This window comes from Pipistrellus kuhlii, unplaced genomic scaffold (assembly GCF_014108245.1).
Source record: "Pipistrellus kuhlii isolate mPipKuh1 unplaced genomic scaffold, mPipKuh1.p scaffold_m20_p_125, whole genome shotgun sequence".
Classification (NCBI taxonomy): Eukaryota; Metazoa; Chordata; class Mammalia; order Chiroptera; family Vespertilionidae; genus Pipistrellus; species Pipistrellus kuhlii.
Genome location: NW_023425433.1, coordinates 358131 through 377822, shown reverse-complemented (window position 1 = coordinate 377822; position 19692 = coordinate 358131). Strand labels below are relative to the sequence as shown.

At 49.0% G+C, this 19692-nt stretch overlaps 2 protein-coding genes and 1 long non-coding RNA gene across 4 annotated transcripts in view; 2 read left to right on the top strand and 1 right to left on the bottom strand.

Annotated features, from left to right (window-relative positions):
• Nucleotides 1-523: 523 nt before the first annotated feature.
• Nucleotides 524-2565, bottom strand: AIF1 (allograft inflammatory factor 1). Of its 2 annotated transcripts, XM_036434531.2 has the most exons (6): nucleotides 2447-2565; nucleotides 2020-2081; nucleotides 1873-1939; nucleotides 1507-1548; nucleotides 1182-1344; nucleotides 524-660 (listed from the first exon to the last, which is right to left on the bottom strand). In XM_036434531.2, the coding sequence occupies exons 1-6, from the start codon at nucleotides 2469-2471 to the stop codon at nucleotides 576-578; spliced, it is 444 nt and encodes a 147-aa protein (XP_036290424.1). In that variant the 5' UTR covers nucleotides 2472-2565; the 3' UTR covers nucleotides 524-575. The 2 variants fall into 2 exon arrangements, with proteins under 2 accessions (XP_036290424.1, XP_036290425.1); XM_036434532.2 differs by lacking the exon at nucleotides 1507-1548.
• Nucleotides 2566-8644: 6079 nt separating this feature from the next.
• The window catches only part of LOC123652193, a 30284-nt gene continuing 19236 nt past the window's right edge, over nucleotides 8645-19692 (top strand). The window contains exon 1 of the long non-coding RNA XR_006741358.1: nucleotides 8645-8783. This is a non-coding gene — a long non-coding RNA (uncharacterized LOC123652193). The remainder of the gene's footprint in view (nucleotides 8784-19692) is intronic.
• On the top strand, nucleotides 16669-18912 carry NCR3 (natural cytotoxicity triggering receptor 3). The gene is made up of 3 exons (XM_036434526.1): nucleotides 16669-16889; nucleotides 18141-18485; nucleotides 18588-18912. Exons 1-3 carry the CDS (start codon nucleotides 16835-16837, stop codon nucleotides 18833-18835), a joined length of 648 nt encoding a protein of 215 aa, XP_036290419.1. The 5' UTR covers nucleotides 16669-16834; the 3' UTR covers nucleotides 18836-18912.

Genomic DNA, 19692 nt, shown 5'->3' with positions numbered 1-19692 from the left:
CCTTCTTTCCTCCCTCTCTCTCTCTCTCTCTCTCTCTCTCTCTCTCTCTCTCTCTCTCTCTCTCTTTCCCGGACCTGTCTTTTCATACCCCCTAACTTCCTTAAGGTCAAGGCTGTCTTATACATCTGGAATCTCCCTTGCATACACAATCATTTGCTGGAGCCCTGGAGGGTTGAGTGTTGTCCCATGCACTAAAAGGTTTCAGGTTCAATCCCTATTGGGGTGCATAGGAGAGGCAACCGATGGATGTTTCTTTCTCACATCAATGTTTCTCTCTCTAAAAAATAATTAAAAATCAATAAACATATCCTCTGGTGAGAATTAAAACAAAACAAAACAAAAAACCACCTGCTGTAGTAGATACATTGTTCATTTCAGCAAATTCTTGCTGCCCTTCCTCAAAGATGCTTCACTTTTTCCCAACCCCGGGAAAATCCCCACAGAGAGCAAGTTGACTTCCTCTGGAGAAGGAGAAGAATTTATTTTAGTTCAACTCTGGCTCACAGTTTTGTCTTCTTTTCTCGTGTTGGGGTCACTAGAAGCCCCTTCAATCCCATCACAAATCCCATCACAAATCAGGGCAACTCAGAGACAGTTTTCTTGGCTGGAGGACAGGTTGGCTTCTCCGGCTCCTTTGCTTTCTCTTCATACATTAGGATCCTGGTTGAGACGGGAAGAGACACAGGGTCAGGGAACAGTCCTCTCAAGAGAATTAAGTCCAGCCGAAACCGGTTTGGCTCAATGGATAGAGCGTTGGCTGGGGGACTGAAAGGTCCCGGGTTCGATTCTGGTCAAGGGCATGTACCTTGGTTGCAGGCACATCCCCAGGAGGGGGTGTGCAAGAGGCAGCTGATTGATGACTCTTTCTCATCGATGTTTCTAACTCTCTATCTCTCTCTCTTCCTCTCTGTAAAAATCAATAAAATATATTTAAAAAAAAGAGAGAGAGAGAGAGAGAGAGAGAGAGAGAGAGAGAGAGAGAGAGAAAGAATTAAGTCCAGAAGAAGATGAGGGTGTCGAGGTGGGAGTGCTGTGGGCTGTGGGACCAGCACCAGGGATGGGATAAGACCGTGGACGGGAGAAGTGGATGCTGAGTGTCGTGGGAGGAAACCGGCAGGACAGGGGGTTGGGACTGGACTGCGGGCCACCCTGCGCCTGGCTCCCCCACAGCAGCCCCTCACATTTTTAGGATGGCAGATCTCTTGCCCAACATCATCCTGAGAAAGTCGGAGTAGTTGAAAGTCTCCGCAGAGCTGCCGGAAACCTCCCTGATTAATTTCTTTAGCTCCAGGTGGGTCTTGGGTACCCCAAGTTTCTCCAACATTCGCTTCAGAGACATGATATCTGGAGGTAAAGGATGGGGTGAGAAGAGGGGATCTCGCTCTCCTGTGCCGCCAATTCCCAGTCCCTCCTCTAATCCTGTAGTGGGCTCTTTCCCATCCGATGGAGCACGGCGGAGGGACCGCCCCCTGGGTCTGCGCACTCCCCAGACCCCCCTTTTCTCACCAATGTCTCCGTTTCCATTCTGGTCAAACTCCATGTATTTCTCTGGGTGAGGGGAGAAAGCAGAGGTAAGCTCTGGCTGGAAGGGCAGGGAACTGAGAAGGGGTTGCTAGGAATGCTAGGTAGGGAGCGTGGGAGAAGGAGGGCCAGGCGGGGAGGCGGCTTGGTTGAAGGGCCCTGTGAAGGCATCCGAACTGCACTGCGGGGGCGGCTGCGAGGGGCCGGCCAGGGAAGGGGCTGAGCCGGGGCAGCGGAGGCAGTCTTCCTTCCTCGGCCACAGGGGCACTGTGTCTCTGCTCTCCCGCCCCCTCTGCTTTGGGGAAATCCTCCCCGCTCGCCTCCCATCCACCCCTACAGCTTTCCCCTCACTCTTGAAGGCTTCCAGTTTGGAGAGGAGATCCTCATCACTGCTGTATTTGGGGTCATCCAGGAATTGCTGTGGGAGAGCCAGAGCCAGTGGGCCCTCTGTCCAGGCCCTTCCCCCAGCCCCAGCCCAGCCCCTTAGTTCCCTCTTACCTTATTGATTTCATCCAGTTTCTCTTCCTGCTGGGCCCTCAGCAGCCCAAAGGCCTTTCCTCCTGAGGGGCACAAAAGTCAAGGTACCCACTGCCCCCGGCCCGGCATCGCTGTCTCAGGCCAGTAACTGCCCTCCTGGTCCCCTGGCCACATCTGTCACTCTTGCTCAGTTTAAAAAATATATTTTTAAAAATTGATTTCAGAGAGGAAAGAAGAGGGAAAGATAGGAACATCAATGATGAGAGAGAATCATTGATTGGCTGCCTTCCCCCCTCCCCCTCAGTGAGGATCAAGCCCGTAACCGGAGCGTGTGCCCCAATTGGAACTGGACCGTGACCTCCTGGCCCAGAGGTCGATGCTCAGCCACAGCCCCGCCAGCTGGGAGTCCTGCTGACTTTGGAGGCTTCTGCCTATCCTGTCCACCTACCCTGTAAATCCCGGGCTTGGCTCATGGCTCAGCAGATGCTGGTGGAGACAGACAAGCTGGCTGTGTCTCTGATGGCTCTCCTCTCCCACAGCCTCCTGGGAGCCCCCCCAAACTTCCCCTTTTGCTCATCTCCTCCCCCTCTGGGTCCAGCCTCACTTCCTCATCAGCTTGTGCTGACACTGGTGAAACATGGGATTCGGGGTACAGGCTTCTCATGGCTTCTTGTCTGACGAAGATGACAAGAAGAATCAATTCGTGGCCTAACAGATTTCTTTAATTAAAGTGTAGAAGTTTATTGGAAGCATACACAAACTCCACCTGGGCAGAGGTTTCCCAAAGGAGACCCCCTGAGGAGGGGTCCCCAAATGGGAAAAGCCTGCTCTCTCTAATGGCAAAAATAAAATAAAAATCTTGCCTGCTGCCATTTTACCTCCAGTCTTAGCTGCAGTTCTTTGTTTGAACCTGACCCCTTCTAATTGGACCTCTCATTAATTTAGGACCCCCATGCTTTCCTCTGGGCTATTTTGTTGCATAGTATCAGTTTCAAAGGCCAAAGCCCAGTGCTGACCCTTCCTGCTTTAGACTTTTCACTTTTTTTATTGATTAAGGTATTACATGTGTCCGTATCTCCCCATCGCCCTGCCGCCCCATTCCCATACATGCCCTCACCTCCCAGCGTCTTCATCCATTGTGCCTTTTTAACTATTACATTTTTATTTTTAATCAGTATTATTACTTCTACTATTTTACTTTTTTTAAGTGTCAGTTTATTTTCTCTTTCTTTTACTTCTATTTTCATTTTCCTTTAGCATCATTTTACTCTAGCTCGACTTTACCTTTATGCCAGCACACTCTTCCTCACTTTTTCCCTTTTGTTGTCCTGTTTCTCTTACCCTATTCCTGCTTTAGATTTTTCCTATGCGTTCTTTTTACCCCCTGTTAAAATTTCACCCTATTTATATATCTAATTTCCAATCCCCTGCTCCAAGTCCATACACACCTCTCTCTTCTCTTTCTTCACTATCCAAAATTTCTCTCTCTGTCCTTTTGTTGTTGTTTGCTTCATTGTTGATTATATATATTTTTATGCTTGTTTGTGAAATTATTTCGCTTTTTCTTGTTGTTGTTGTTTGTTTCTTGCTTCTGTTTTTCCTGCCTCCCTTGATATTGTTGTTTGTAGTTTGCATTCATCTCTAGGTGTTTGTTGCTGGCATTAGTTGGGATTAGAGACTGCTCTATTGGATTTTTCTCCCCATATAAATAGTTCTTTCCCCTCTTTTTAATTCTTTTTTTTCTCTCTTACTTTTTTTTCCTTTACCCAATTCCATTTTTGCACTCTTTTTTTTTACCCTTACCCCCCTCCCCTTCTTTCTTTCTTATCCCCTAATTCTCTTTTCTCTGGTGGTCACCTTTATTTGGGGTTATTAGTATAGTGAATACATTTGTGTTCAGTGCCTTTTGTGTTGTGCCTTGTTGTGTTGTATTTTGTGCTTTTAAATCAATGCAGAAGAGAGAGAACTATATAACCAGACACCTGGAGAAGAGAGACCATGGGGAGACAAAGAAATAGCCTGCATATGAAAGAAAAGCAGGCATCACCAGAAAAGAAAGTAAACAAAATGGAGGCAAGCAATCTGTCAGAGAAAGAATTCAGAGAAATGGTCATAAGAGGGATGAAAAGAATGGAAGACAAATTCAAAATATGTGTAAGAACCAAGAGGAAATGAAGAACCAAGAAGAAATGAAAAATGACATCACTGCTATAAAAACTCAATAAAAAGCATCAACAGTAGACTAGAAGAAGCAGAGGACCACATCAGTGAACTAGAAGACAAGGTAGAAAAAACTACCCAAGCAGAGCAGCTTCTAGAAAAAAAAAAATTAAAAAGCAGGAGAGAGCCTAAAAGAACTTTGGGACAATACGAAACAAAACAACATCGCATAATAGAGGTTACATAAGGAAAGGAAACTGAGCAAGGAATAGAAAACCTGTCCAGCCCTAGCCAGTTGGCTCAGTGGATAGAGCGTCAACCTGCTGACTCAAGGGTTCCAGGTTCGATTCTGGCCAGGGCACATGCCTGGTTGTGGGCTCAATCCCCAGTGGAGGTCATGCAAGAGGCAGCCAATCAATGATTCTCTCTCATCATTGATGTTTCTATCTCTCTCTCCTTCTCCCTTCCTCTCTGAAATCAATAAAGAAATATATTTTAAAAAGAAAAAGAAAAAAGGAAACCTGTTTGAAGAAATAATGACAGAAAACTTATATAGGGAAGAAAAAACTCACACAAATCCAAGAAGCTCAGAGTCCCAAACAAAATTAACCCCAAAAGACCAACTCCAATGCACATTATAATTAAATTGGCAAACACCAACAACAAAGTAAGGATCTTAAAAGCAGCCAGAGAGAGACAGAAAGTTACATACAAAGAATCCCCCATCAGAATAATGACTGATTTCTCAACAGAAACACATCAGGCCAGAAGGGAATGGGATGAAATATACAAAGTCATGCAAAGGAAGGGCCTGAATCCAAGAATACTGTGTTCAGAAAGGCTACCAATCAAAATTGAAATCAGGAGCTTCACAGATAAAAAAGGACTAAGGGAGTTTATTACAACCAAACCAGCAATGCAAGAAATGCTAAAGGGTCTGCTGTGAAAAGAAGACAAAGGAAGCAAAGAAGGAACACAAGGACAAAGAATAAAAATGGAGACAAACAAGTACCTATCAATAATAACTTTAAATAGAAATGGATTAAATGCCCCAATCAAAAGACATAGGGTAACTGAGTGGATAAGAAAACATGACCCATATATCTGCTGTCTACAGGAAACCCACCTCAGAAAAAAAGATGCACACAGACTGATGGTGAAGGGATGGAAAAAGGTTTTTCAGGTGAATGAAAATGGAAACAGAGCTGGGGTACCAATACTTATAGCTGACAAATTAGATTTCAAAGTGAAGGACATAACAAGAGATAAAGAAGGGCACTTCATAATACTAAAGGGAGCAATCCAAGAAGAAGAAATAACCCTGGTAAGTATATATGCACCCAATACAGGAACACCCAAATACATTAAAAAAAAAAAAAAAAAAAAAAAAACTTCTGGAGGCTATCAAGGGAGAGATTGACAGCAAATCAGTCATAGTAGGGAACTTTAAACCCCACTAACATCACTGGACAAATCCTCTAAACAAAAAACCAGCAAAGAAACATCAATCCTAAATGACTCACTAGGTAAGATGGAATTAATTGACATTCAGAATATTTCACCCCAAAGCCATAGAATATACATTCTTCTCAAGTGCACATGGGTTGTTTTCAAAGATAGTCCATATATTGGGTCACAGGCAAAATCTCTTCAAATTCATGAAGATAGAAATCATATCAGGCATCTTCTCAGATCACAATGGCATAAAACTGGAAATCAACTACAATAAAAACAATTCAAAAAAAAATCAAACACCTGGAGACTAAATAACATGCTATTAAATAATGACTGGGTTACCAGAGAGATCAAAGAAGAAATAAAAAAATCATGGCAACAAATGACAATGAAAACACAACAATCCAAAATCTATGGGACACAGCGAAAGCAGTCTTGAGAGGGACGTTTATAGCTCTACAAGCCTACTGCAAAAAACAAGACACAATGGTAATAAGTTACCTAACTCTACAACTCAAAGAGTTAGAAAGAGAGCAACAAGAAAAACCCAGTGTAAGCAGAAGGAAGAAAATAATAAAGATCAGAGTGGAGGTAAATGACAGAGAACGATAGCAACAACAACAACAACAACAACAAAATACAAAAGGTCAACAAAATCAAGAGCTGGTTCTTTGAAAGGATAAACAAGATTGATGAAGCTCTAGCCAGACTCACCAAGAAGCAAAGAGAGAGAGTACCCAAATAAGCAAAATCAGAAATGAAAGAGGAGAAATAACAACAGACCCCACATAAATACAAATGATTATTTAAAAATACTATGAACAACTCTGTTCCAACAAACTGGACAATCTGGAGGAAATGGACATATTCCTAGAAAAATACAACCTTCCAAAACTCAATCAGGAAGAATCTATAAATCTCAATAGGCCAATAACTATGGAAGAAACTGAAGTAGTCATAAAAAAGCTTTCAACAAACAAAAGCCCGGGGCCAGATGGCTTCACAGGGGAATTTTACCAAATACTCAGGAAGAACTAAAACCTATCCTCCTCATATTATTCCAAAAACTTCAAGAGGAAGAAACACTTCCAAGCCAGCATCACCCTAACACCAAAACCAGATAAAGACAACACAATGAAAGAGAATTATAGGCCAATATCCCTCATGAACAGATGCCAAAATCCTCAAAAAAATTCTAGCAAATTGGATCCAGCAGTACATCAGAAAGATCATACACCATGACCAAGTACGATTTATCCTGGGGATGCAAGGATGGTACAATATCTACAAATCAATAAATGTGATACATCACATAAACAAATTGAGAGATAAAAACCACATAATCATATCAATTGATGCAGAAAAAGCATTTGAAAAAATCCAACACCCATTTTTGATAAAAACTCTCAGCAAGGTGGGAATATAAGGATCATACCTCAACATAATAAAAGCCATATATGACAAATCCACAGCCAACATCATACTCAATGGGCAAAACTAAAACCATTTCCCCTAAGAACAGGAACAAGACAGGGATGCCCACTCTCACCACTCTTGTTTGACATAGTACTGGAAGTGCTAGCCATAATGACCAGACAAGAAGAAGAAATAAAAGGCATCCAAATTGGAAAAGAAGTAAAACTGCCATTATTCGCAGATGACATGATATTGTACATATAAAATACCAAAGACTCCATCAAAAAACTACTAGACTTAATAAATGAATTTGGCAATGTAGCAGGATACAAAATTAACACTCCGAAATCTATGGCTTTTTTACACACCAATAATGAATTCACAGGAAAAAAAAATGTTTTTAAAACAATCTCATTTACCATTGTAACAAAAAAATTAAGATACCTAGGAGTAAACCTTACTAAGAAGGTAAAAATCTGTACTCAGAAAACTACAAGACATTGAAAAAAGATGGAGGAAGACATAAACAAATGGAAGAACATACTGTGTTCATGGACTGATAGAATTAATATCATTAAAAAGTCCATACTACCCAAAACAATCTATAGATTCAATGCAATCCCCTTCAAGATACCAACAAATATTTAGATCTAGAACAAACCCTCCAAAAATTCATCTGAAATAAAAAAAGGTCCTGAATAGCTCCAGCAATCCTGAGAAAGAAGAACAATGTTGTAGGGATCACAATACCAGATACCAAGCTATTACCAAGCCACGGCTCTCAAAACTGCTTGGTACTGACACAATAACAGACATATAGACCAATGGTACAGAACAGAGAACCCAGAAATTGACTCCAGCCATTATGTTCAATTAATGTTTGACAAAGGAGGCAAGAGCACACAATGGCGTTACGACAGTCTCTTCAATAAACGGTGCTGGGCCAAAACCGGTTTGGCTCAGTGGATAGAGTGTCGGCCTGCAGACTGCAATGTCCCAGGTTCGATTCCGGTCAAGGGCATGTACCTTGGTTGCAGGCACATCCCCATGAGGGAGTGTGCAAGAGGCAGCTGATCGATGATTTTCTATCATCAATGTTTCCAACTCTCTATCCTTCTCTCTTCCTTTCTGTAAAAAAATCAATAAAATATATATTTTTTAAAATTTTAAAAATTAAGTAAACGGTTCTGGGAAAATTGGACAGATACATGCAAAATAAATAAATAAATAAAACGAGACCTCCAACTTACACCATACACAAAAATAAACTCAAAATGGATAAAGGACTTAAATCTAAGACGGAAGCCACAAAAATCTTAGAGAAATCCTTATGCAGCAAAATATGCCAAAGCAATATCTTCACCAAAACAGCTTCTACGGCAGTGGTTCTCAACCTTCCTAATGCCCCTACCCTTTAATACAGTTCCTCATGTTGTAGTGACCCCTAACCATAAAGTTGTTTTTGTTGCTACCTCATAACTGTAATTTTGCTACTGTTAATGAATTGTAATGTAAATATTTGTGTTTTTCAATGGTCTTAGGCTCTACAGCAGCGGTTCTCAAGCTGTGGGTCACGAGAACCACTAGCAGGGTCGCCTAAGACTATTGGAAAACACAGATACTTACATAATGATTCATAAGAGTTGAAAAATTACAGTTATGAGCTAGCAATGAAAATAATTGTATGGTTGGGGTCACCACAACATGATGAACTGTAGTAAAGGGTCGTGGCGTTAGGAAGTTTGAGAACCACTGTCCGAGGGCAATGGAAACTAAAGAGAAAATAATCAAATGGAACATAGAAATAAAAGGCTTCTGCACCGCAAAAGAAACCATCAACAAAACAACAAAGAGCCCACTGTATGGGAGAACATATTTGCCAATGTTATCTCCGATAAGGGTTTAATCTCCAACATTTACAGGGAACTCATACAACTTAACAAAAGGACATACAGAAGGCCAGGACACATATGAAAACATGCTCAAAGTCACTAATTATCCGAGAAATGCAAATCAAAACAACAATGAGGTACCACCTCACACCTGTCAGAATGGCCAACATCAACAAATCAACAAACAACAAGTGTTGGCGAGGATGTGGAGAAAAAGGAACCCTTGTGCATTGCTGGTGGGAATGCAGACTGGTACAGCCATTATGGAAAACAGTATGGAGTTTCCTTTAAAAATTAATAATGGAACTGCCATATGACCCAGTTATCCCACTTCTAAGAATATATTCCAAGAAATCAGAAACGCAATCAGAAAGGATATATGCACCCCTATGTTCATAGCAGCACTATTGGCCATATCTAAAATTTGGAAACAGCCTAAGTGCCTATAAGCAGATGAGTGGATTAGAAAACTGTGGTATACCTACACAATGGAATATTATGCTGCTGTAAAAAGGAAGGAATTCCTACTATTTGCAACAGCATAGATGGACCTGGAGAGCATTATGAGAAGTGAAATAAGCCAGTCAGAGAAAGATAAATATCACATGAACTCACTCATTTGTGAAATATAATAAACAATATACACTGATAAACAAAAATAGATCCAGAGACATAGAAGCATCAAACAGACCATCAAAGCTCAGAGGGGAAAAAGAAACTCTCCAATAGGGAGGATCCAAGATGGCTGCACAGGTAAACACCTAACCACAGCTGCACACAACAATTTCAATGGAATACAACTAAAATATAAAATGGACATTGCTCAGAGCTACAGGTAGTCGACTGACTGAAAGTTCTACAAGAAGGAAAGAGAAAACCAGAAGGAAAATCAGAGGAACTGAAAAATCCTAAGGTACGGAGACATGCTGCTCGCCCGCATGCACGCATGCGGAGAGGACGGAGCCGGAGAGGAGGAGAGGGCTGGTTGCCTGCCTGGCGTTCCCTAGCAGGAAGGAAATAAAACCCCCGGACTGGGCTGAACCCCAGAACTGGCAGCACTGAGCCCCAGTTCTGGGCCAGACCCTGGGGACCCAGGCTCAGGCAGGGGGAATCCTAGGGGAGAGGAGAAAAGCGGAGCCCCTGGAGTCACGCACATTGCACACAGAGGACGGAATGTTGACTCTGATGCTAGATTGCCCTGGCAGGAAGGAAACAAAACCTCCAGCTGTGCTGAGCCCCAGTTCCGACTGCTCTGAACCCCAGTTCTAGGCCAGACCGTGGGGACCCAGGCTCAAACAGAGGGAGATGGGGCTGTGAGGCGGAGTCCCAGGGGAGTGGCGAGGGGCAGAGCCCCCGGAGTTGCACACACTGTGCGCAGAGGACAGTCTGTTGACTCTGATGTTAGACTGCCCTAGTGGGAAGGAGAAAAAAGCTCCAGACTGGAGGAAAGCGATGAGGAGCAGGAGCCCCTGCCGGACACCGGCCAGCCGGGCGACGGGGCCCCCCAGGAGGGGGGTGCCCCTGGGCCTTCGACCGCTGAGCGCGGGCCACGGAGCTGAGGCCGGGGGCTGCTTCCTGGGCGGCGCCGACCCCGGCAACAGGCTGAAGCAGTGCAGGAGCCCGCGGAGAACAAAGGGGTGCCACAGGCCAGCCTGCTGAGCTTACAGGATGAGGAGGAAGAAACCAAAGAAGTTTTCAATGTGAAGAAATCAAGATATAGCAAAAGATAGTAAAATTACTTAAGAAAGAATACAAAGAAGATCTTGAAAAATCGAAGACTAAGACAGAACTCAACTCAGCAGCCAACATTGCAACATAAATGCGTTTAAAAAAAAAAAAGACAGAATGTTGGAACGGCGGCGGCCAGGCCCAGAGTGGCCAGGCACAAGGCAGTGGTAGCCGGGCCCGGAGCAGCAGTAGCCAGGCCCCAGAGCAGCAGCAGCCAGGCCCGGAGCAGCCAGACCTGGAGCAGTGGCAGCCAGGCCTGGGGCGGAGGAGGCCAAGCCCAGGGTGGCCAGGCCAGGCCAGGAGCACCCAGGCCCGGAGCAGCCGGGTCGGGAGCAGCCAGGCCCAGAACAGCAGCAGCCAAGCCCGGAGCATCCAGGCCGGGAGCAGCCAGGTGGGGAGTGGCCAGGCCCAGAGCGGCCGGACCCAGAGCAGCCGGGTCCAGAGCAGCAGCAGCCAGGCCAGGAGCGGCCAGGCCAGGGGCAGCCAGGCCAAGAGCAGCTGGGTCAAGAGCAGCCAGGCCCAGAGCAGCAGCAACCAAGCCCGGAGCAGCCAGGTCGGGAGCGGCCAGGCCCGGAGTGGCCGGGCCCGGAGCAGCCGGGCCCAGAGCAGCCGGGTTGGGAGCAGCCAGGCCCGGAGCAGCAGCAGCCAGGCCGGGAGTGGCAGTGGCCAGACCCGGAGCAGCTGGTTGTGGAGCAGATCAGAGCAACAGAAGCCAGGCCCTGAGCATCCAGGTCCGGAACAGCTCGCTCCTCTCCTGCCCACGCCCCTGGGCTGCCTCTCAGACATGGCTGGAAACTTTTGGGGGAACTTGAGGGTCTGCTGAATCAAGTGATGAAGGCTTAAATCTGGATGTGTTAGTATAGCGCTGGGGTGTTGATCTGTGAGTGCCTTGTGTAGGGCCTGGATGAGGTTGGTTAATCTATTTGGAAATGTCTTTTGTGGGAAGTGTATCCTTGGGCATGTGGAGGTATTATTGATATGAGAAAATGCTAAGTAATTGATTTGCTACCTGAAAAATTTAAAGTTCTGAAAGTTTAAGGTCTCTTGACAAAAAGAGGTTTTAAAGCTAACACCTTACTTTTAATGGAGAAAGGGGAGGACAAGCCCTTCCCACCCAGAACAGGTAATCCAATTCCAACCAGCAGCTATGTTTAAACAATGTGTCCATTTACACTTGAATGGCTACACCTTTTGATAGCCTAAGGGCAAGATTACATGTAAACAAGTTTGCTTCTCAATTCCCAGGGCAGAAAAAAACAAGGTTTAAAATTATTAGATTTTAAAATTTATTCTTAGAAGTGTCAAAGTTTATTAATTAAAAAAAACAACAACAACAGCCGGGACGGGTTTGGCTCAATGGATAGAGCGTCGGACTGCGTATTGAAGGGTTCCAGGTTTGACTCTGGTCAAGGGCATGTACCTTGGTTGCGGGCACATCCCGGTTAGGGGGTGTGCAAGAGGCAGCTGATCGATGACTCTCTCTCATCGATGTTTCTTTTTTTTTTCTTTCTTTCTTTCTTTCTTTCTTTCTTTCTTTTTACATATTTTATTGATTTTCCCCCCTCCCTCCCTCCCACGCATCCCCTCCCTCCCCAGCTCTCATCGATGTTTCTAACTCTCTATCTCTCTCCCTTCCTCTCTGTATAAAATCAATAAAATATATTTTTTAAAAAACAAAAAACAACAACAACAACAACAAAAAGGAGATTGAAAAACCTGATGAACAATATTAGCTGTTGATTGTAGTAGAATCGGTGATACAGGAGGGGAGTGGACTGACAGTTCTCGGGGAAAGGGGGAGTGGTGGATGTAGGAAGAGACTGAACATAAACTGTGCACCTATGGGATGAGGACAATGGGGGGTGGGGAGGGGGCGGCGGGTGGGGTGGGAACCTGGTGGAGGGGGGAAGAAATGAGGAACCTTTGTAATAATATGAACAATAAAGATTGATTTTAAAAAAAATTTTTTTTAAAAGCTCAGAGGGAAGGCAGAGGAGGGTGGGGGGTGGGGTGGGATAAGAGACCAATCAAAGGACTTGTATGCATGCATATAAGCATAACCAACGGACACAGACTATAGGGTGGTAAGGGCATGTGCTGGGGGTGGGAGTGGCCAGGGAGAGGTCAGTGGGGGAAAAGGGAGACCTCTGTATTACTCTCAACAATAAAAATACATTTTACAAAAACAAAACAAAACAAAACAAAAAAGTGGCTATGACAGTAATGCCCTATGTTTCTGTGTACGAGGTGATAAGCCTCTAAAGTAGAACAGCTTCCACGGTGGTAAGATCCAAAGTGTAGTCATGTAGTCAAGGTTATGGTCGGAGTGGACAAGGTGAAGCAACTGGGAAACCAAGTACTGAGCCCAGCCCGAGTGGCTCAGTGGCTGAGCGTCCACCCATGAACCAGGAAGTCATGGTTAGATTCCCGGTCAGGGCACATGCTGGGCTGTGGACTCGATCCCCAGTAGGGGGCTTGGAGGAAGCAGCCAATCAATGATTCTCTCTCATCGTTGATTTTTTTAAAAAATATATTTTATTGATTTTTCTTACAGAGAGGAAAGGAGAGAGATAGAGAGCTAGACACGTTGATGAGAGAGAAACATCGACCAGTTGCCTCTTGCACACCACACCCCCTACTGGGGATGTGCCCGCAACCAATGTACATGCCCTTGACCGGAATAGAACCTGGGACCTTTCAGTCCGCAGACCGATGCTCTACCACTGAGCCAAACCGGCTTCGGCATCATCGTTGATGTTTTTATCTCTCCCTTTCTCTTCCTCTCTGAAATAAATAAAAATATTTTTTAAAAGAAATTGTGTTTTGAAAAGTCATTTGCAAGATGTGTATAAGAATATTCATAAGAGATTGATTTATAATAGCCCAAAAAAAGAAGCACCCCAATTGTACATAATGAAGTGAACAGGTAAAGAAATTAGTATAATCTAATACTACTCAACAATGAAGGAACAAGCTGCTGGTATGTGCAACAACAGAGGTAAGTGTCACAGGCATTGCGCAGAGTGAAAGAAGCCGGGCAGGAGAGAGCATACATAGGAATCCCATTTACATGAGGTTCAAAAATAAATTAAACTAATCTATAGGGGCAAAAGTCAGTGGCTTCTGGGAATGGCAAGGGGTTGACCAAAAATGGGCATGGGAAAGATTCTGGGGTGATGGGAATGGGCTACATCTCATTGCAGCATTGTTGACATATATTTGCCAGAGTTCATCAAACTGTACGCTTACTCTCTGTGAATGTTACTGTGTATAACACATCTAAGTGTTTAAAATGTCATCTACCCTGTCCTAGCCGGTGTGGCTCAGTGGCCTGCGGACTGAAAGTCCCTGGGTTTTGATTCTGGTCAAGGGCCCCTGCCTGGGCTGCGGGCTCGACCCCCAGTGTGGAGGGTGCAGGAGGCAGCTGATCAGTGATTCTCTCCCATCACCCATCACTGATGTTTCTGTCTCCCTCTCCCGTCCTCTCTGGAACCAGTAATATATATATAAATATGTCATCCACCTGGACATTAGGTCTTGATGACAGAGGTTGAAACAAAGGAAATGGAGAGGCAGGTGGCAGTGCTCGTGAACTGCGGAAGCTGGACAAGGCCCCGGGGAGAGCGAAGGCGCAGGGCCCAATGCCGGGAGCCGGCAGGAGAGTCGTACACGCTGAAACCGTTCATTCGTTTGGGGAGGTTTTTAAGGACGTGGCCAGAGAAGCCGCCCATGTCGCACCCCTGCCAACACTCAGAGGCGGCGCGCTGAGGCGGGATCCGGGTGCAGGGTCCCCGGTCCCTTCGGGGCTGTCGCCTCTTCGCCTGCTCGGAGCTCTGTGTTGGGAACTTGCTGGTTCTGACCACACTCCAGTCAGCACAGCTGGTGTTAAAGCAGTTAGACCGGAGACGTGCGCATGAACTTTACAGCTTTTCTTTTAAAAGATGTTTTCTTGATTTCAGAGAGGAAGGGAGAGGGAGAGAGAGATACAAACATGAGTGATGAGAGAATCGTTGATCGGCTGCCTCTCTCCAGGCACCACGGCACACATTTAATATTTAATACTGCGCCGGGCTCCACCCCCAGCTGCCTCCTCTCCCCCCTCCCCCGCTGGGGCTGGAGCCCGAAGCCCAGGCCTGCGCCGGACGGGAACTGAACTGGGGTCTCCGAATTGAACCGTGACCTGGTTCCTAAGTCGCTGCCGCGCTGGCCAGGCAACTCTACAACTTTTTCTCTTCATTGAGTCCTGAGTCCCTGGTAAACCGTTCTTTTGCAAGATTCCATCCTTGCCGAAACCGGTTTGGCTTAGTGGATAGAGCGTCGGTCTGCGGACTGAAAGGTCAAGGGCATGTACCTTGGTTGTGGGCACATCCCCAGTAGGGGGTGTGCAAGAGGCAGCTGATTGATGTTTCTCTCTCATCGATGTTTCTAACTATCCCTCTCTCTTCCTCTCTGTAAAAAATCAATTAAAAAAAAAAATATATATATAAAAAGATTCCATCCTTGTGTTGACTGAGTTACTTTGTACGCAGTTCCCGTCCTGCAAGCTGAATTCCCAGAGCGTCTCAGAGTTACTGAGAGACCCACGTGCGTCCCAGGGTTAGTCGACACCAGTGTTTCCCAAAGTGTGGTCCGCGTCCCCCCAGGGGTGGGGAAGAGTCTGGTGGGGTATGCGTTGCACCGGAGTTTGGTGGGGATATGCACTGCACCGTGCTTACCTCGCCTAATTCTGCGTTCTCATGAGTACGAGGGGTACTCAGCGTTACGAAAATTATAGAAGGGGTGCCCGCATGTCAGAAGTTTGGGGAACACTGGTCTAGACCATGAAATCTGCGCGTTGTCTTTGGAATCGACAGCAGTTTGGGCTTTGAAAACCGAGGTAGAGGGAAGAGCCGGGGCTCCTTTGGGCCGCCCCCACTTCACAGACGCGGGGGAACCAGGACTCCAGGAGGCTGCTCCCGCGGCCGCCCGTCACTGAGTGGGCCGCCCCTGTCCGGACCGTGGTCCTCGCAGTTGAGTAGAAGACAGTTTTCTCTACATTGACTCTGGGAGGTGACAGGGGTGGACAGGACAAGGCCAGGCGGAGGCCAGGTGAGAAAAGCCGCCTCTTGGTGCCTCCGGCTTCCTCATGCTCCACGACCAGCAGGGGGCAGACCTCGTGCAGCGGCAGCTCGGTCCACCGCGGCCGGCGGCAGAGGCAGGGTGGTGGCAGCCTGCTGGTCCGGGTGGATCTGAGAGGTTACATCCCCAGTTTGCCGGCCGCTGGCCTCTGCGCCCAGCCAGACTCCAAGCCGCGGTCTCCACCCCGAGAGGACTGCTTCTCCAAACACAGAGCAACCCGGGGGCAGCCAGATACAGGCACGAGGAAAAGCAGCCGTTAATCTAATAAACACAACACAAAGGCGCCGGAGAACGTGTGTGTCCTCGCACGCTCTGCCTGCCCGCGGTGCCAGGCTCCGGCACTAACCCCTCCGTAACCGCGAGCTGCATGCAACACACCGTGTCCTTCATGTGTGTGCGCACGCCCGTGCCGCGCAGTGCACACCGTTCTCGGCGATGCTGGGTAAATGGCGGCGGTGAGCGGTGCGGTCACCGGCGGGGCGGTCCGCCCGGCCAGCCCACCTCCGTCCCCGGAGACTGGAATATGAAGGTTCAGGCTTCTCCGTGGGCCGCACTCACCCCGCCAAACCTCCAGGGCTAAGTTCAACAGGAGCCGAGCCCCGAGCAAACCTTGTCAGCACACCAATCAGCTGGTGCTTCCAGCCCCTGGCAGACAGACTCCAGGGCTGCCGGAGGGTGGGATTCCAGGGGAAGAATGGACGGGCGCCTGGGCACTGATGAAAGCGGGGAAGCGGGCTCGCTCGGGGCCAGGAGGGCTCGCAGGCCTTCTGGGTGACGGGCTGGTCTTCTCGAACATCGGAAATGGGGGAACCACATCCTGGTCTCACTTGCCAGGCCTCCACTCCCCCTCAGACACTTCAGCCACCTGCCCACAGGCTGCCGCGCCTCCGCTTGGGCCTCTCCCCTCCGCCATGCACTTCCTGCCCACGGTGCCAGGAGCCAGGTCCTCGGGGAGTGAGGGGTGAGTCCTGTGTGTCACAGAAGGCTCCACGGCGTCGGTGACCAAGGCCTGCTCAGCGGTCGCTCCTCCTCGGCCAGCCTCGCTCTCAGGCCCCTCGTCCGATGGAATGCCCTCCCGCACGGCCTGGACGCTGCTGCTGGCCTTCACCACGCTCCCCCCAGGTGACGGCTTCCTCCAGGATCGAGGGGTGTGGGCCGGGGGCGGGGTCCGGGGTCCGAGGAGGCTGGCTAGAGATACTTGGAGAGCAGGCTTGGTGGGGCTGCATCTTTTAAAATATATATATTTTATTGATTTTTTACAGAGAGGAAGGGAGAGGGATAGAGAGTTAGAAGCATTGATGAGAGAAAAATATCGATCAGCTGCCTCCTGCACACCCCCACTGGGGATGTGCCCGCAACCAAGGCACATGCCCTTGACCAGAATCAAACCCCGGACCTTCCAGTCTGCAGGCCGACGATGCTCCATCCACTGAGCCAAACCGGTTAGGACAGGGGGCTGCGTCTTGAGCCTGACACCGGGAGCAGACAGGGGACTATCCGCTTGGTTGCCTCCAGGCTGCCTGCTGGCACGGTCAAGGTCACGGTCACCGTCATGGTCACACCCGGCTTCCACCCAGGCTCCTTTCTTCCCGCCACCCTCCTAATAAGATAAAGCTGAAAGATCCAGCAAAATTGGCTTGAAGTGGTCACTTTCTTTAAAGGGGTCAGTTTTAATTTGATGAGTTTGTATCTCCGTGTAGAGATAATTAGGAGTGTGGGAGACCTCATTAAATCTAAGTTTCCTAGTGAAATTGACCTTAGTTCACTGAGAGGCCTTCTGTCAGACCTATTCCTGGACTCAGAACTGTAGCTGCAGATCCGCTGGTTCCCGGGCCCCTCCACCCGCTCCGGACCCACCGATAAAACCCTCCAGGCTGGGGCCGGGGCCCTGATAAACAAAACGGTGGTGCTAGCAAGTTTGAGAGCCACTGAAACGGAAGGAGGCCTGGTAATTTCACTGACTCGAGAATTTAATCGGGGATTTTAAGAATTGGTTCAATGCGTCAGTTCAGACCGATCTCAGTGACAGCCAGGTCCTCCCCTGGAGATGTAAACGCTCGGTGCTCTAACTGCACACAAAGCAGCAGGCGGCCGCCCGGCGGGCAGAGCTGCCTGGACAGAGGCGGTCAATGCCACCGGCGCTGGGCCCACCCCCAGGAGCCCGTGTCGTGTCGGAAGCCTCAGCAAGAAGCGCAGCCCGAGCACACCGAAAGGCGGGAGGGAGAGCGGGTCCAGGAAGGACCAGACGGGTTAACAGCTCTATTAGGCAGTGGCTTGTGAGGAGGAGGGACGAGCAGGCGCCCTCAGGCTGGCGCTCCCCGGTGAGCTGGGCTCTGGCTGGGAGGCGCTGACCTGGGTCTTCTCTGCCCCCAGCGCCCTGTGTTCTCCGGGTGTCCCAGCCCCCTGAGGTCCGCGCCCAGGAGGGTGCCGCTGTCCTCCTGCCCTGCTCCTTCAACGCCAGCTCAGGGACGGCCGCCATCGGCTCTGTCACGTGGTACCGGGACACGGTGGCCCCGGGGAAGGAAGTGAGGAATGGGACCCTGGAGTTCAGGGGCCGCCTGGCCCCCCTGGCCTCTTCCCGCTTCCTCCGGGACCACCAGGCGGAGCTGCGCATCGGGGACGCCCGAGGCGGGGACGCCGGCCTGTACGTGTGCAGGGTGCAGGTGCTGGGCCTGGGTGCCGGGACCGGGACCGGGACTCTGCTGGTGGTGGAGACAGGTGAGCCCCCGCCCCACCCGGCCGGAGGCCCCGGCTGCCGGCCCTCCCGCGCACCCCTCTCCCCAGGCCCCTCACCGAGCTCTTCTCCGCCACCGCATGCAGGACCGCGCGGGACAGGGGCCCTCACAGCCCTGCTCCTTCGGGCCGGATTCTGTGCCTTCAGCTTCCTCTCCGTGGCCGTGGGCAGCACCATCTATTACCGCGGCCGGAGTGAGCCAGGGCGCGGGGATCGTGGCCGAGGAGAAGGAGCAGCGAGCGAGCTGGAGGGCGCAGAGGAGGCCACGGCGAGAGGAGGGTCGCAGCTGCCTCACAGCCAGGCCACTGCCGCCTGGGACACTGCCGCCTCTTGATGCCTCTGAGTGACCCCAGGCCCCAGTGACCCCAGCTCTTCAGGGGACCCCAATAAATCGGCCCACCACTAACTTCCGACGAGTCTGTTTCCTTGCCCACCCCCCAGCACCCCAGTGGGCGCCTCTCTGGGTTCTGGGAATGTCCAAGGAGGAGCTTCCCAGCAATTGTGCGTGGACCTCCCGCCCTCTGCCTGGGCTCGGCAGGAAGTGACCCAGCTCCCCCAGCCCAGGAGGCAGAGGTGGTGCTGGGAAATGAGGGCTGTCAAATCGGATTGGTCCAGTTGTCAGCTGCCCGCAGACAAGTACAATAGTCTCCCCATGGGGGTATCTTCCGAGACCCCTCATGGGTGCCTGAGACCATGGTGGGAACTGAGCCTCTATACACTGAGGCTTTTCCTATACATTCATGCCTATGATGAAGTTTAATTTATAAGTTAGGCATGGTAAGAGATTAACAACGATGATAAAATAGGACGATTGTAACAATATCCTATATAATAAAAGCCTAGTATGCAAATTGTCCCCTTGACCGGGAGTTCGCCCATTTCTACCACGCGCTATGTGTGCTGACCACCAGGTGGCAGTGCGGAACACGGTGGGCGTCTGTGACACGGCACTGGCAGTGGGCGGCAGTGTAGGTGCTGCTGGCCCCAATGAGCTTAGACAGGACCGCAGGGGGTGGTGAAACAGGTGAGCAGGCAGTGCCAGGCCCAGGCAGGTGTGGGTGGGGCTGATTGCCACACAGATGGTGACCAGCGGTGGTGGCGGTGGGTGGGGCCGCTGCCTGGCTCCCAGATGTTGAGAGGGCCAGGCGGGGGTCCGATGGCTCAGGCAGAGGGGGGTGCATAGAGCTCTGG

Bases quoted from the DNA above. Each gene is read 5' to 3' on its own strand.
- AIF1 (XM_036434531.2), bottom strand. From the start codon at position 2,471: ATGAGCCAAGCCCGGGATTTACAGG. The intron at 1,940-2,019 runs GTAAGAGGGAAC...GCTCTCCCACAG, and splicing joins AACTGGATGAAATCAATAAG to CAATTCCTGGATGACCCCAA. The intron at 1,549-1,872 runs GTGAGGGGAAAG...CCCCTCACCCAG, and splicing joins CAAACTGGAAGCCTTCAAGA to AGAAATACATGGAGTTTGAC.
- NCR3 (XM_036434526.1), top strand. From the start codon at position 16,835: ATGCCCTCCCGCACGGCCTGGACGCTGCTGCTGGCCTTCACCACGCTC. The intron at 16,890-18,140 runs GTGACGGCTTCC...CTCTGCCCCCAG, and splicing joins CTTCACCACGCTCCCCCCAG to CGCCCTGTGTTCTCCGGGTG. The intron at 18,486-18,587 runs GTGAGCCCCCGC...CACCGCATGCAG, and splicing joins TCTGCTGGTGGTGGAGACAG to GACCGCGCGGGACAGGGGCC.